At 34.2% G+C, this 16778-nt stretch overlaps 3 protein-coding genes across 3 annotated transcripts; all 3 read right to left on the bottom strand.

The window, feature by feature from the left end:
• Positions 1–743: 743 nt before the first annotated feature.
• LOC106720592 (STAM-binding protein-like A) lies at positions 744–4107 on the bottom strand. Its single transcript, XM_045678985.1, has 9 exons — positions 3845–4107; positions 3273–3540; positions 2807–2935; positions 2142–2278; positions 1778–1925; positions 1426–1563; positions 1204–1316; positions 1029–1131; positions 744–914 (listed from the first exon to the last, which is right to left on the bottom strand). The coding sequence occupies exons 1-9, from the start codon at positions 3964–3966 to the stop codon at positions 852–854; spliced, it is 1221 nt and encodes a 406-aa protein (XP_045534941.1). The 5' UTR covers positions 3967–4107; the 3' UTR covers positions 744–851.
• A 739-nt stretch (positions 4108–4846) lies between these two features.
• LOC106720593 lies at positions 4847–10292 on the bottom strand. Its single transcript, XM_045679053.1, has 3 exons — positions 10008–10292; positions 5375–9657; positions 4847–4858 (listed from the first exon to the last, which is right to left on the bottom strand). The coding sequence occupies exons 1-3, from the start codon at positions 10243–10245 to the stop codon at positions 4847–4849; spliced, it is 4533 nt and encodes a 1510-aa protein (XP_045535009.1). The 5' UTR covers positions 10246–10292.
• Positions 10293–10433: 141 nt separating this feature from the next.
• LOC106720594 (axoneme-associated protein mst101(2)-like) lies at positions 10434–15756 on the bottom strand. Its single transcript, XM_014515313.2, has 3 exons — positions 15505–15756; positions 11171–15009; positions 10434–10448 (listed from the first exon to the last, which is right to left on the bottom strand). The coding sequence occupies exons 1-3, from the start codon at positions 15740–15742 to the stop codon at positions 10434–10436; spliced, it is 4092 nt and encodes a 1363-aa protein (XP_014370799.2). The 5' UTR covers positions 15743–15756.
• Between the last annotated feature and the right edge of the window lie 1022 nt (positions 15757–16778).

Here is a 16778-nt window from a genome sequence, read left to right as displayed (position 1 = left end):
CTTCAAAACTACACTTTTATCTCTGTTCTTTCAAAGGGAACAAGAGTTTCTGTTTCAGTTTTCTATAACATGAGTTTTTGTGTTCTAAGCAATGATTCACAATTAAATTATATAATTGTTAAAAGAAGAAAATATAAACTTGTTAACAATTTGATTTGCAATGGCACATTTTCTCAACAGGTAATAAGACAAACGGAAAGATGTCATCAAAAAACGTTAAATTATCAGTGATGTTAAATGAATACTCGATAGCAGTGGTACCTTTGGATTAAAAAATTACATGTGGATTTAATACTTTATTTATACAAATATACAGATCATCGGTTTTTATATATGAATAACAGTAATATAAAATCCGGTCTTAACACCATATTGCAACAAAATTATATTTTGTTTTCTTTGTTAAATAAATTAATATCCATACATATCACACTTTTGGTATTATTTATAATGTGATTTATCACAAATACTTGCTTTTCATGATTTTAAATATTCCAAAATATATATATATATATATTTATATTAGCACATCAAAATATTCCAAAGCCTTTTTCTTCTAATCGTGTTATTTTGACAGTTAAAGCTTTTTATAATATCTTATCATTTATTTCCATAAAAAAAAAAATTATAACTCATGTTTCATTTTTCAATAAAAGGTTGTTTTATAACTTTAACATAGTGTAAAAATAAAATAACATTTATTCCATCATGAAAATAAATAAATAAATAATATTTTTCACCAAGTTATGTACTAGGAGAACATGAAATTGGTAGCGTGACTAATAAACTTTGTTTTCCTAAAGCTGTACACTGACTAAATATAAATGCAATAGTGTAGTGATGTGTAAAATTCATCTCCGCAAATCTATCATTTCTACTGCAGCATTGTTGTCAAGATGTATGTGCTTCACATCCTGAAAAAGAGTACAAAATAGAATACAACCGAAAAGGAACCTAACGATTATAAAACAGTCAAAATCAGTTTAATGTAGATTATTATGGTTTCCTGCTTAAACTTCAGTACTTACGTAGAATAAAGGCGGGTCATTTGGATGCGGATGGAAACCGCTTTGTCTGCAATTTGCAATGAACTGCATCCCATAATCTGGTGTCAGTGCAAAATATCCGATTCTGCAAATAAATACAAATTAAATTACAAAGAATCATTAATTTATAAAAATATCTTCGTTTAATATTACATACTCATTATATTTGGGTGCGCAGACGATGGCAATAGCCTCGGGCATCATAAGTTGGTAGGAGCATTGTGTATGCAGGTCAACTGACGACAGGAACGCTGTTTGTGTCGGATGTGTCTGCAATATGTTTAAATACATATAACTGTGGGTTTCCACTGTCAAAACATATGGTCATCCCTTTCATTTTGTTTGAAGAAACAGAGACAATAGAAAGGGATATACTGACATGTATCCAGCCGAGTGTGATCAGGTTATGTTGATCCTGGTAATGGAATATCTCCTCCTCGTTGTTGGTGCTGCACGAGTCTGCGGAGCCCGTCTGCTTCGGCACAATCACGTGAGTGATCTTCAACTGATCACGCTCCTGATGAATAAAAAACAATACGTGAAGAAAAGAATACCTTTTGAGAAAACTAGGAGTGATAAAATTTATTTCTAGCTTGTTTTTCTAGAATATTATAATTTAACATCTGTACTACATCGCGAGAATAATAAAATAAAAAAAATCACAAAAGAAACAAGAATAATTTGATTTCGACTACTAGGCGATCATAAGTTAACAGTAGCCAGTAGTGTACCAGGATGCCAGCGAGTATGCCGCAGAGCTCGAGGTTGCGCGCGGTGTGCGACGCAGCTAGGGCCTGGAAGCGCGCCATCAGTGATCCGGGCACCAGCACCGCGCGCAGCCGCCGCCCCGACCACGACGGCAACGTCTCCTCCGTCTCACTAGACGACACAAAAACAAAAACTGTCACACTTACAAACAAAATCTATTGTCCTGAATGTGACAGATAAATAGATGAATTGTTTATTGAAATAATTTCTTGATATTTCATAATCATATTTGTAACAAATGAATTTGAAAAAGAACAAATTAAAATAAAATCACAATTTTAGAATAGAAATAATTTTAAATAACAAATAGACTATGTTAATAATTACTGGTGCGGTCTCGATGGCGGTATGAGGGGCGGTACGGGGGAGTAGCGATGCGCGGGGCGCGGCGGCTCAGACGCGAAGTCGTCTGGGTATAGCACACCATCCACAGGAGGGGCCGTCGGGGTCACAGCCCACTCATCCTGAAACATACATAATTAATATTATTTAACGTCCTTATATGTTTATATTAGAGAATATCAAGTTTTTATGTATCAACATAGACACTGAACATATAACAGACAAGACAATAAAAACCAAAACATATTCTACAACTTGTTATCTTTTGGTAAAAAAATTTATGTAATATATATGGCTCCTATGTACACTATGGTATATGGTACATACAGTTTTGCGACTTAGTCCAGTTTTATTTTTTATAAATTCACTTGATCTACTAATTTTTATGTAAATTGGAAAGTAATGTTAGAAAGAAGCACTCTTGATTTAGGTAAAGTATTGTATGTTTAAACTTTTCACTTGCAAAATTTGGGTTTCAAGCCTATGTTAGTTTACATAGGACCCATTGACATATCCTCCTATGAAATCAGTACCTTGTTCCCTTCATTGTTCGGAAATTAGTTCCAAATTTATGATATAGTATTATAGTAGTAGTAGTAGTAGTAGATAATTCAAAGTTGATATAAAATTGACATAATTAAGTTAAATACCGCATGCAGCAAGTGTGGTGTGGTGGTGCTGCCATCTTGACTGTTCTCATCTGCCTGAAGACGTTCAGCAAGCTTAGCATCTTCTAGTTCCTGCTTCTTTCTCGCTTCTTCCATAATAAGTCTTTTCTTCTGGAAATATATATTCATAGACTATATTAATAATCATAGAGTTAATCAACACAATGTTTTAATACATGCTATGATTTTTTTGGATATCATCAGTGGTTTACATTTAGTAATATTAAGACAATGAATTTAATTTAGAGACAAAAATTAAGAGAAAACAGCTTTTATTAACTGAAACCTTGGTGAATATCTACTTATGAATACATTCTGAAATGATTTACACATGCTTAAGTTCAACAAAGATGAACTTTTTTTGTAAAAGAATTTTGCCAGATGAAACCAACCAGTAAACCATACATCTAGTAACTTTATTCTAGGAAATATATTACTTTTTATTTACCTCATTTTCCTTATATAGCTCATGTTCCTTAGTATATTGTTCAAGAAGTTTTTGTTTTAATTTCTCCGCTTTAGGCATCACTTCTTTTAATTTGACTTGATTGACCGAGCGCACATCTGTTGGTACTGTATTATATTCCGGATGCTTCCTTATCTTTTCCAGAAATAGTGTCATGAACTTCATATACAATATATAGGCATTTTCAAGGCTGCCCTCAGCCAAGTATACATTAGCCATCCTTACCATTTCTAAACCTGATCTGTAGTACCTAAAACATAAATATGCATGTGAAAAGCTTAAAAATAAGTTAAAACTAAACCACTAATAATTATATATGCCTATAATCCTTGTTGCTATTTAAAAATTGTGTAATCTTAACTATACTACATCATCAATACAGAAATTGTTATGTTAAAAAAGCTATTGGTACATTTGATTTGATGATTGAGGTGCCACAGATCCTAATACTTTCATCCTTAATCAAATCCTCCTCTTTGCACATAATGATGTCCCTAAACTGACTAATACATTGGACAAGGTATTGGATAAAGAAAACAATTTTGATATATTACCTCCTTGGTGGTACATTAGCATCAACTTCAACCATGGTCCCGTAGTGAGCTAACTGTTTAACCCTCACAGCAGGTTCTAAAGAAGCTAGATCTCCGGTTTGTCGTGAACGTTTATCAGACATGGCTGAATGTTGTTAATAATATTAAAACATATATTTATTAGGATATTAAAAATAACTGATTCATTCGGTAAACAAATTACGAAATAACCCTGATTATTTATATTTTTCAAAGCTGTAACGTAGCTACAACCAGTATAAAAAACAAAATTTGTAGTTCAAAATTTGTTCATGTCAATTTTACCAAACATTTTAGAATTGCGTTTGACATTGACATTTAAGTTTATGATTTTTGACACAGAGTATATAAAAGATTTTTAACCTCTGTGTTCAGTTTTTGCCACCTCCGTAAAGTTGGTTCCCTTTTATTTTTTTTACTTTTTTTACACAAATCGTTTGAGAGGGTTTGAGAGAAAAGAAATATCGTTTGAGAGTTCCTACTTTCTCCGTAAAAACAATTTGAAATTTTAGTGTTAAGGTGGCCCCCCTCTCTTTATTTTTTTTTAATTTTTTTCAATGAAGTTAGTCGTTTGAGAGACATGGAGAGAAAAGAAATATCGTTTGAGAGTTTTTACTTTTTCTGTAATAATTATTTTAATTTTGGGAATCGAAAGTTACAAATAGTTTTCTTTACTCCGATATAAATATGGCAATCATGCACTTAGACGTTTCAAATTTATTGTGTAGGTAGCTCAGATAAAGAATAGATACTGGTCCTAGGTAGGTAGGGAATGGTTATAGAGTGATTGAGAGAAAAGAGAAATCGTTTGAGAGTTAATACTTTTTCTGAAACAAATATTTAAATTTCGAAATCGAAAGTTACAAATCAATTTCTTTTCTTCCAAATTTAGTAGGGCAATCATGCACTTAGACGTTTCAAATTTATTGTGTAGGTAGAGAATTGTTAGATAGTGATTGAAAGAAAAGAGAATTCGCTTGGAAGTTAATACTTTTTCTGAAACAAATATTTAAATTGCGGAATATATATAAAATTTCTGTCCAATAGTAAGCAAACATTTTTTGGTCTCGTTTCTCACATCTTCTGCTTAGATTACTTATTTTTTACTCTTTAGTAATTTTTGGTTGATTCGAGGCCCTAGCTGAGCGTTGATTGACATAAAAGGTAACTACGGTTAGCGAATTATTGACATTTTATCAAGCATTAAAATAAATATCAACACAGCATTCTTTTTATTATAAAAAAGTAAAAAATAAAACACCAACAAAAAAGTGGACTCCAAATACAACATGCTAGAAAAAAGAAAAAAAGGCGCATAACATTGTTATACATTTTATACAAAATCATAAACGCAGGGTACGCAGAGGGCCAATGGTCATAAATAAACTTGCACGGTTTTGGCCCCCTATATAATAGATCTTGACATTCTATTTTATACTTCACCGGTTTTAGTTGTTTTAACAAGAGTCCGGCGTTTTGTTTTAACGTCAATTTAGGTTTACGTTTACGTGCCTTTTCACGGTTCTTCCTTTGCAATCTTTTCATTTCTTCTTGAGCTTTAAGGTCCTGAGCTCGAAATTCAGCTTTTTGTTTAGCTATTGCCTCAGCACGTTTTTCTGCTCTTTGTTTAGCCTGTTCATTAGCTCGAGCTTTTTTATCTTTGATGGCTATTGCCGTAGCTCGATCCTTATCTTTTTCCTTCGCTTTTTCCTTAACTCGTTGTTTAACACTATCCGCTCTTTGTCTAGCTCGGTCCTTAGCTTGCTTCTTTTTCTCCGTAGCTTGCTTCTTTTTCTCCGTAGCTTGCTTCTTTTTCTCCGTAGCTTGCTTCTTTTTCTCCTTAGCTTGCTTCTTTTTCTCCTTAGCTTGCTTCTTTTCCTCCTCAGCTTGCTTCTTATTCTTCTCAGCTTGCTTCTTACCCTCCTTAACTTGTTTTTTACTTCTAGAAGAGCTGGTCGTGGAACTTGGTGCTGACCGAGATGATCGAGACGATTCAGGAATTTGATCTGGCCTCTTATATATTACGATTCTTTTGGGTATTATTACAGAAGTCTTGCGATATTTACATATTTGTTTTTTAGGAAAGCCACAGACTTCCCTCATAAAACAAAATTTTTCTTTTCTCGGATTGTCTCCACGTGTAGTTGTCAAAGGTTTTTTAGGTAGAAGAAGCCTAACGAGTGGACCAGACGGCTTTAACATAACTTCTCTAGATTTTGTGTAAATACGTTTTGTATTGCTGCCAGTACTACGTTTTCCTATACTTTTACCTCTTAAAAAAAATCTGACTCTACTAGGTAGTTTCTTTTTATTTTTTCGCTTAGGTTTCCCAGGCTTCTTTTCTTTTGTACTCGTTTTATCCACACCTTTTTTTGTACTTGTATCTGATTTCGAAACTTTATTTTCCTTAAATTTTTGCGGAGCAGTGCCGCGAGTTATAAAAGACTTTTTACTTTTAATATATTTGAAAATTGTCGTAGGACCGACGCTACATGTATTAGTAGCCATTGTAGTCGTAAGAGATCGAAAAAGTGGTTTTTGTGGAAAAGTAGTAGATTTGCTTGATTTGTGAGGTATTTTTACTTCATCCTGTAGACGAGCACCAATCGATATTGACCGAGTACAACGTATCGGACTTGGAAAAAATTTATAGATATGGACGGGTTTGTCCGCTATCATTTCCTGTGAACGTCTTCTAGCAAAAGACTTACGGTCTTGTAACAACAGGCCGGGTGGTTTACTAACAGGTTTCTTTTTTTCAGGGGGAATTTTCTTTTTTGGCTTTTGTTTCTTTAATGGTTTTAAAGGTAATTTGATTTCAGTTGTAATACTTCCAACAGAACTCGAGCGGGGTTTTGGAAGATACTTTATTATTTTAGTTGCTGCCGTGAAGCATGCAGAGCTAGATTTAGATTTGAATTTGCCTGTTGATGGAGATTTTGGCTTACTTGTATTGACACCTGAAGTTACTGAACGCTTGTAAGGCGGCGGAATATATTTTACGACAGTATTGGATTTTGGAGATTCAGTATTATGATTTTCTGTAGATATCTCAACATCAGTGTTGGTAGACATATGTCTTACGATCGGAGTAGGTGCTGGAAAATATTTTTTCACATAAAAAGGTTTATCATATTTCTTAACGTTCTTCTGCATTTCTTTGCCAGAAATGTTAACTCTCTTCTCTTCTTTCGCACTTTTCTTACCAAGATTCCCTTTTTCTTTGCCAGGATTTATAACTTTCTTCTTTTCTTTCTCACTTTTCTTAACGGGTTTCCCTTTTTCTTTGCTAGGCTTGTTAACTTTCTTCTGTTCTTTCTCACTTTTTTTGCCAGGATTTTTAGCCTTCTTCTCTTCTTTCTCACGTTTCTTAACTGACTTTTCTTTTTCTTTGTCAGGACTTTTAACCTTCTTCCATTCTTTCTCACTTTTCTTAACTGACTTCTCTCTTTCTTTCTCAGGTTTCTTGATTATCTTCTTTTCTTCTTTTTCGCGTTTATTCACGTTCTTGTCTTTTTCTTTGTCACGTTTTTTAATGTCCTTCTTTTCTTCTTTCTTATGTTTCTTAACGTTCTTCCCATCTTCTTTTCCACTTTTTTTGGCATTCTTTTCTTTTTGTTTATCAACTTTCTTAACCATTTTCTCTTTTGCTCCCACCAAGTCGTCTTCTTTTCGTTCTTTTGATTTAGAAAACAAAGAAGTTTTGGGTTTTATGGTATTACTTGATGTCGTTCGTAAACACGGCCGAAGGGGTGGAAACAACTTGTTCACAGAAATTATTTTAAATGATTTTTTACCGCAGATAGAACGATTACAACACGATGAAAAAGGAGCCAGCGTAGATTTAGAAGTATTACATACACGTATATTGATGCCACTGCCTATAGTATTTGTCTTACAACGCGGTGGCGGAAAGAATTTTATCACAGTTGTCCTATTTTTTTCACATTTATCTCCTTTAGCGGCCTGTATGTTTGTAGCTTGAGTGTACGCACAACCACCGGGACCAGGCAAAGATACACATTGAATTACAGACGTCGTAGACACTGCCATATGTTTAGTAGGTGTGGTGGTTGAACACCAGCGATTGGAGAATTTCCTTTTTTTTGTGCACTTAACGCATCTATTGTCGAGATTGTTACAACTTTTATTCTTAGGTAATTTAGAAATACTTGCAAATTCATTATTATCTGAACATACCCCACTTAAAGCCGTCTGGAGTGCTTTAGATAAAGATTTTGGCGCACAAACTTCAACTTTCTGATTCTGCCTTTTAATCCCTTGACAACTTTTGATTACAATTTCTTGACATTTATAATTCGACTTTGGTTTTTGCTTCGTATCTTGTTTAGCTTGATTTTTATCTAAACTGTGGATGACCGATTTTTGAGTATTAATTTTTTTCTTCCAACACCCACTGCAGGTCGTTTGTTTACTTTTACTTGCATTTGAAAAGATTTCTGTACCTCTGTTTCTACTAGATCGTTTAAATGACACACTTTTGTGTCTTTTCTTTCCAACATAAGATGACGTGGCTCCTTCGCATGGTAACACCGCTATAGTTGTGGCACTCTCAGGAAGACGCAATTTAGTTGTTGTCGTGTATTGTGTACACCTTGAGCACTTTTTCTGACAATTTGTACCTTTCATTTTCTTTTTATTCGTTATACAAGAAGTCGATTTATTTTTTCTGAATAATGCATAGCACTTCTTTTTATTCTTACAGTAGGCGCACTTTATTGCTGTTGTTTTTTTAGTAGGTTTTTGAGGAGGCTTCTTAGTTGTTTTCTTTTTTGTTTCACTCTTTGGGTCCTGATGAGGTCGGAAGGGATAAGTAATTAACCATACAAGGCCGAGAACTAAAATGCAAGGTAACCATATAATAACAATCGTAATAAAAAGAAAATATTTCATTGCAGAACAAAACAAAACAAATAGGTCAGGCGATTTAGATTGTTTGCAGCTATCACTGACGTTGGGTTCAACTTTTATCCATTTCTTACATATCCTTGTGGGTTCACAAACATTGACAGCAGTCGGTCCTCCCGAAAATGTTCTTGTCTTCAAGTGATCAGCGGTAGCAATATTTTTTTCTTTACTTTTAGTTTTTAATGTCTGCACATTGACGTTATCGAAACCATCGCCCTTTTTCAAAATAGACACACGTTTATCTAGGTCCAAGCAACTGCAGGGAATTTCATTTTTTTTTAAACTGTCATTTTTTTTAGCATCTTTTGGCTTCAATAGGTATATGTTAGACACAGTGGTGCGCTCAGTTACTTTAAGCAAATTAGGTACAGCAGGGTTGTCACTCTGAGATTTAACAAAAGACGATTTCTTTTTAGGTTTTTCTGGATTAACATCTTCAAAGGAGTAATGTTTACAACATAAACATTTGTCGCGTTTTGCATCACTTTGTAAGAACTTATAAAATACATTTAAATTATAGTTTAATTGTCGTTTTCGTCGGATACAACGTTGGAAACCAAATAAACTTATCTGACTATTTTTAGTGCGTCTACTTTTAATAGCAGATTTTCTCCGTGAAATATTCTGTTCGTTCTCTTCGTCGTTAATGTCTCGCTCGTATAGTACTTTAACTTCGTTATTAACTCGATGTTTTAAATTTAAATCATGTTTTTCGTGTTCGTTCACCACAACTTCGTTATGGGAATCATACGATGTTATTTCTTTTATTTTATCTTTGCCCACAAAACTAAACGATGACAACATACTTTTTAAAGGCTTAAAATCAATAGACATCTTTCCAGAAAATTCTCTCCGTCGTGCACATTCTGAAAAACATGTACTTATTTATTTTATCTATACGTTTCTCTTAGTGAGAGTAATTTTTAAACGTCAACAGGACAACCATACAAACGTTGATTTTTATTTATACTACCTATACTAATCTCTAAAATAATATAAATATCAGTGAATGGTCCTTTAAGTTTTAAACAAACACATTTTTATCGCGCTGTATCTGGGAGACTTTTTTATTTTTAACTCAAAAGAAAAAATCGCATGGCGAATGTAACACCACCTTTTTCATATGTGCATTCATTAGAGGTTGGAAAGATTATTACTACAATTTCATTGGTAGGTTTTTCAAATTAATTTCTTGTATATGCTATCCAAATCTTACTTGTGTATTGTTTTGATTCAATGCTTGATTTTTTGTCAATGTTTACAGAGACATAAGACAAATCACTTGTTGTAATGTTGTTTGTATCTTCAGACTCTCTGCTAAGATTTTGTTTCTTCTTCTCTCGATTATTCGATTTATTACGATTAAAACGGATTCCGGCAAAACTTCCTCTTTCATGTTCAACATTATATTTGACGTTATGTAAACCGCGTAATTTCCCAGTATCCCCGTCCATTGCTCGACGGGGTTAAATAAAATGTTCTTGCGCGATTTATTTTTAATTCCAAAGATGTCATCGAATAATAGTAGTAACAAATTCATAAAATTATCAAATAAAGATCGCAATTTGTAAATTTATTAATTTGCAAAAGTGAATACAATAGTGTCAAATATAATAACTTGAAGGAGTCAGTCGTCGTGTCACTAGTCACTACATAGCTAACACAGGCCCGAATCAAAGAGTATGTAACTACTTCTACCCGAATCTTCCATACTTGTGGTTCAACGCGAAAATAATACCGCCATCTCGCCAGCCATTCTTGAGTTATAATTGGTGTAACTAACACGACTTTCTTTTATATATATAGATTATTAGTATATGGAGTGTATCGACAGATGACGTTAGTTCTTTTAGGGTGACAAAAAAAATCTTTGAGAGGGCTCTCATTTTCGGTTATAACGGTTGAATCGATTTGACTGAAAATTGGTGGGCAGGTAGCTTAGAACCAGGAAACGGACATAGGATAATTTTTACCCCGTTTTCTATTTTAAAACCGCGCGGACGGAGTCACAGGTAAAAGCTAGTAATTAATATAAATGATTGTGAAAACCGTATTTTAATATGTTTAGTGGCTTAGCAGAACATAGACGACAACCATAAGTCTCGAAATGCGACTTTGTTTGATAAGATTTTTAGATATTAGTTTTTATAGTGAAACTATGTGTTAACAAAACATCCTTTTAATTATTAAAAAATAAAATATAAAACACCAACAAAAAAGTGGGCTCCATATACAACAGGCAAGTACAAAGAAAATAAGGTGACATACACTGTTGTACATTTTATACAAAACCAGAAATGCTGGGTAGGCAGAGGGCCAAATGTCATAAATAAATTTGCACGGTCTATTCGGTTTAGCAATTATATCTTCACACTTTACGTTATCAGCCGGTGGTGTTAGTTTCTTGAAAACTTTTCCAGCGTTTTTTTTAAAGGCCTTTTTTCCTTTCTTTTTAGTTTTTGCCTTACGTTTTTTATCTCGAACTTTCAATGCCTTAGCTCGATTTTTAGCTTTTTGCTTAGCTAATGCCTTAGCACGTTCTTTCGCTTTTTGTTTAGCCTGTTGTGCCTTATCTCGCTCTTTATTTTTTGCGCCAGTGGCTGCTAAAGCTCGTCGTTTAGCTTTCTGTTTGGCTTGTGCCTCTGCACGTTGTTTAGCTTTTTGCTTAGCAATTTCCTTAGCTCGTTCTTTTCTTTTTTGTTTAGCCAATGTCTCAGCCTTACTTTTACCTTTAGCTTTTTCTAGTTGTTCTTTGGCTAGTTGCTTTGCCCGTTCCGCACGTTGCTTAGCCTGCAATGCACTTCGGGACGAGCTGGGTGTTGGACTACCAGTTAAACTTCGAGGTGAACTCCAAAAAGATTGAGACGTTCCAGGACTTTTAGCTGATTTCTTACAAATCAAGATTTTGCGCTGCTCATTAGCTGCCTTACGTATTTTCCTTTTTTGTTGGAACCTACGGTATCCACTTATGAAACACCATTCCGTTTTTCTTGTGTTAACTCCACGGGTACAAGTCACAGCTTGCGACCTTGGTTGAAACCTGATGATTGGATAGGCGGTTTGTAACATTACTTTTCTGGATCTTGTCCGAACGGGTCTTGTACTAAATCCAGTACTATGTTTTTTTAAGCTTTCGCCTTCGTGACTTTCATTCATGCCTTGTTTAGTACCAGGTTTCTTTCCTGGTGTTGTACCGTGTTTCGTTCTTGGTATACAGGGATGTGTTCCTGGTTTAGTACCACGTTTGACAGGTTTTTTTAGATTCTTTGATTTTTCTGCATGTTTTTTTAGATTAAGATCAGTTTTTGAAAATATGTCTCCCTTCAATTTTTGGGGCACTGTACCGCGATGCATTATAGACTTATGTGTTTTTATAAACTTAATAATTTGTGTTGGAGCGGCACTACATGTGTTTGTACCTGTTGTAACGGAAAGAGACCTAAATAATGTCTTTTGTGGAAAAGACGTCGACTTACTAGACTTGGTAGGTAATTTTATTTCGTTTTTAATGCAAGCTCCAACTGCTAAAGTCCGAGTACTATATCGTGGGGCTGGGAAAAACTTACAAACTCGGGCGGGTTTTTTTGCTAACATTTCCTGTGAATGTCTTTTATCATAAGATTTTCGGCCTTCTAACATTAAGCCTACGGCGTTGCAATCGTCTTTTGGAGGTGCAGTCTTCTTTTTGTTTTGTTGTTTTGGCTGCTTTTGTAATGGCTCTATAGGTAATATGATTTCACAAGTACTACAGGCTATAGTGCTTGAGCAGGGTTCAGGGGAAAAATTTATTACTTTATTTGATGATGATAAACAAGCCGAGCTAGATTTAGATTTAACTTTTTTGCATGAAGGTAACTTTAGTTTTCTTGTGTTAACAGATGAATGAACTAAACGCTGACGTGGCACAGGAAAAAATTTCACAACAGTAGTAGACTTCCGAGGTTTTTTTTTAGGTTTTTGTAATCTAGTATTACTACAGACGTGACGATTTTTTGGACAAGGCCCTGTGATAAATTTTTTAATAGAAATACGTTTCTCACGTTTCTTAGAACACTTGTTTTTTAGCGACTTAAAAAAACTAGAAGTTTGTAACATCATGGTATTACTTGATATTGTACGTACTTCAGGACGAACAGGCGCATACATCTTGCTTACTGACACAACTTTTAATGGTTGTCTATCGCAAGTCATGCGATTGCAACGTCTTAAACGGGGAAGTGATTTTGTTTTTGGGGTAGGTTGAAGAAAAGAAATATTACTGCCTACAGAACAACTCTTGGGAGGCGGCGGTGGTAGGAATTTCATAACAGTTTTTGGCTTTCGGCTTTTTCTTTGTTTTCTCGAATGTTTAATTTTCTTGCGTTTTTTGCTGTCGCCTCCACCGGCGGCCTGTTTAGAAGCACAGCCACCTGGACATGGAGATGGCAGACATCTTGTGACTGATGATCGGGACGCTTCTAGATTTTTTTTCAAATTGCGCATAATGTATTTGGACTGTCGACTTAAGCATTTCCTTTTTTTCTTGAACGCAAGACATGCCGCCGCTGTGCTATTGCAACTTTTAATTTTAGGTAATTTACGAACATTCGCAAATTGATTTGTTGTCGAGCATGTTCCGCGGAGAGCTGATTGGATTAATTTTGATAAAGATTTCGGTACACAAACCTCAACATTTCTTCGATTTCGTTTACCTTTACAACTTTTGACTACAATTGCTTGACATTGACTATTTAAATCTGATTTCTGATCCAAATCTTGTTCCTCTTGGTTTGTATCTCCACAGATGTCAATCGATTGTTCGTTTTTATCCCGACATCCACTACAGACTTTATTTTTGTTTATTTTTAAATAAGTTTCACTTGTCCTTCCACAAGGTTGTTTAAAGCTCACATTTTTTTGTCTTTTCTTTCCTATACACGATCCGATTTCTTCATTAGGAAACATCGCTACAGTTGTTGTACTTTCAGGAACAAAGAATCCGGTAGGCGTAACAGTATATTGTGTGCAATCCGAGCAAGTTTTTGGACATTTTTTAGCTATGCCTTTCCTTTTTTTTGAATTCGAAATTGCTGGTGTCTTTTTCTTAATTGATGCTTTGTCTTTCTTCTTATTCTCGAATTTGTTACATTTTTTTTCTTTTTTAGTCTTCTGAGGAGGTTTATCTTTCTTTTTCTTCTTTTTCTTCTTGATACTCTTTCTTCTCTTTGTTCTTGTGCACTTTGAACTACCTGATTCCTTATGAGGTCGGCAAGGATAAGAAATTAACCATCCAAGACCTAAAACTAAGATGCAAGGAAACCATATGATTAAAGTCATGATAAAAAGAAGATATTTCATTGCCACGTGCAAAAAATCAAACAGCTCAACAGATTTTTTTGAGCTTTTTCGGCCAGTGCTAATTTTGGATGGTGAACATGTATTGCTTATCCTTGCAGCAGGTTTGCAAATATTGACACCTGTTATTCCCTTGTAAAGAGGCTTAGAAGTCAAGTTATCTTCAGTATCTACATTGGGTTCTTTATTTTTAGTTTTTAATGGTTGAACATCTGTGATATTGAGATCTTCGTCCTTTTTCAAAATAGATTTTCTCTTATCAAGGTTTGAAGAACGGAAGGGAGATTTGTTTTTTCGCAAACATTGTAATTTCTTATAATATTTTGGTTTCAGCAGATACACGTTTGATATGCTACTGTGCTGAGTGAAATTTACTAAATTGTAATGAGCAGGAGCGTCATTCTGAGATTTTACGAAAGACGATTTCTTCTTTGGTTTATCTAACTCTAAATCTTCGAAAGAGTAATGTTTACATCGTAACACATTATGGTCTTTTGCATCACCTTGTAAAAGCTTATAAAACACACTTAAATTATAGTTTAAATGACGTTTTCGTTGGATACAGCGTTGGAAACCAAATAAACTTGTCTGACTATTGTCAGTCTTTATATTTTGTATACGGGATCTTCTTGGTGAGATAATCTGTTTGGCATTTTCTTTTCGTCTGAAATCTCGCTTGTACAATACTTTAACTTCATTATCGCCTCGACTCCTCACATTCTCATCACTTGATACGATTTTGTTTATCAAAGTAACATTGCCAGGGCTAATAGAGATTCCTTTAATTTTACTTTTACCGACAAAACTGCATGATGACATCATCCTTTTCAAAGGTTTTAAATCGACAGATGTCTTTCGTAAACGTCTTTTGCGCCGCGAACATTCTGAAAGATATTTAAATGGTTACGTGGTATTTATGTGGTAAATAAAATAAATATAGTTACACATAGATATAACGGATTTTCGTCGAGCTTGTTGCAGAAAAGTCAACAATAAGACCCTGCCCTTTCCTCTAAGGAGGTGGACCCATCAACAAAAAACGTTGTAAAAATGTATTTGTGTGAAAAAAGGCAGACATCTCTATTTCTCTACATTCATCCATCGCACATCTGCTACGTTGATGGTGTTGACGTTCTCCAATAAAAGTTCTAGTTATATTTTATGTATCAAAAATTAGCCACGGAAAGGGGGATAGAAAGAATTGAAGGAAAAATTATTGCAAACTACTACTAGTAGTAGGGTTGGTGACAGGCAGGCGGACGGCCGTTAAAAATTAAAAAAAAGTCAAAACTTCAAGATTTATAAAACCTTGTGCGCCAACCCTACGTGAGCGAGAATTGTTGGTAACTGGTAACTACTACAATTAAACAATTGCTTACTTGTGTATTCTTGTGATGTAATGTTTGCTTTTCTGTCAATATCTGGAGATTCAGAAAACCGATCGGTCGTGGTAATATAATCTGTATTTTCATTAGCTTCATTCATCGGACTTCGTCTCTTCTCTCGATACTTGCATTTATTACGATTGAAATGGATTGACTTAAAAGTCCTCTTCTCATTTTCAAGGATATAGCTAACATTCCGTATACCGTGTACCGTTCCTATATCCCCATCCATAGTTATAGGAAATAAAATGAAATTGTACTTTTGTTCATTTTATTTGTTATATTAGATATATCATTTAAATAAAACTAAATCATAAAATGTATAATAAATAAAGCAGACAAATGTAAAAATATGACAGCTACCGCGCAAGTACACTTCAGTAAAAAATAAAAATTGCTTAGTGACAAAAATGTAACAGTGGGTTTCGACTGCCGTGACATTTGTATGCATTGTCATTATCTTAAACAAAACAAGCTTACAACACACTTATGTATTAAAATAAGTGTCACCAAAGTCGAATTCTACAGTAATGTTAATTATTAAGTATGTACGTATTATGACTGTGTGTTCTTAACGTTTTCAACTATAATTATAAACACTCTTTATTTGTTATCAAAACCGATAACTGACTGGTGACTGAGGCTCTAATAGATGAAATAACGCCATCCGAAGGTTGCATTTTAAAACAAAGATTTTAAAATTAAATTATATGAACTATAAGTTTACGTGTAACACTTTATTATTTATTTATTTTTTTTTTATAAGAGAAGGGGGCAAACGAGCAGCGGGAACACCAAGGTATTCATCGACGCCCATGGACATCTGCAATACCAGAGGAATCGCAAATGCGTTGCCGGCCTTTGAGATGGTGATACGCTCGCTTCTTGAAGGACCCTAAGTCGTAGTGGTTTGGAAATACCGCCGAGGACACGTATTTTTAAATATACTAGATAACAAAAATATAAGACGATTCGAATGACATTTCACTCGTCAAAATCTGTTCAGTTAAAGAACAATAAACATACATACAATCCCATATACATAAAAAAAATATAAGCATGAAAACATTGTCTTCTTGTCAGTCGATTAAAAAATATGTATTGTGGGACATCAAAAAACAATTTTTATATACCTATTATGTATTACAAAATTATAAGTAAGCCTTCCCAGTATGCTGGTAAATAATACATTTAGTTTTGATAAAGTTCACTCTATTTTAATGTTCAATTTGTCACATTTTCATTGTTATGTTCGACTGTACTTTGTT

This window comes from Papilio machaon, chromosome 8 (assembly GCF_912999745.1).
Source record: "Papilio machaon chromosome 8, ilPapMach1.1, whole genome shotgun sequence".
NCBI lineage: Eukaryota > Metazoa > Arthropoda > Insecta > Lepidoptera > Papilionidae > Papilio > Papilio machaon.
Note: the sequence above shows the minus strand (reverse complement) of the source record. Positions and strands in the feature narration are given on the sequence as shown.

What these genes read in the sequence shown, in the direction of transcription:
- LOC106720592 (XM_045678985.1), bottom strand. Translation starts at nt 3,966, where the DNA reads ATGTCTGATAAACGTTCACGACAAACCGGAGATCTAGCTTCTTTAGAA. An exon ending in TGCGCACCCAAATATAATGA is followed by an intron (nt 1,132 to 1,203) that starts GTATGTAATATT and finishes ATTTATTTGCAG; the next exon opens with AATCGGATATTTTGCACTGA. An exon ending in ATGACCCGCCTTTATTCTAC is followed by an intron (nt 915 to 1,028) that starts GTAAGTACTGAA and finishes ACTCTTTTTCAG; the next exon opens with GATGTGAAGCACATACATCT.
- LOC106720593 (XM_045679053.1), bottom strand. Translation starts at nt 10,245, where the DNA reads ATGGACGGGGATACTGGGAAATTACGCGGTTTACATAACGTCAAATAT. An exon ending in TGAATCAAAACAATACACAA is followed by an intron (nt 9,658 to 10,007) that starts GTAAGATTTGGA and finishes CATGTTTTTCAG; the next exon opens with AATGTGCACGACGGAGAGAA.
- LOC106720594 (XM_014515313.2), bottom strand. Translation starts at nt 15,742, where the DNA reads ATGGATGGGGATATAGGAACGGTACACGGTATACGGAATGTTAGCTAT. An exon ending in TACATCACAAGAATACACAA is followed by an intron (nt 15,010 to 15,504) that starts GTAAGCAATTGT and finishes AATATCTTTCAG; the next exon opens with AATGTTCGCGGCGCAAAAGA.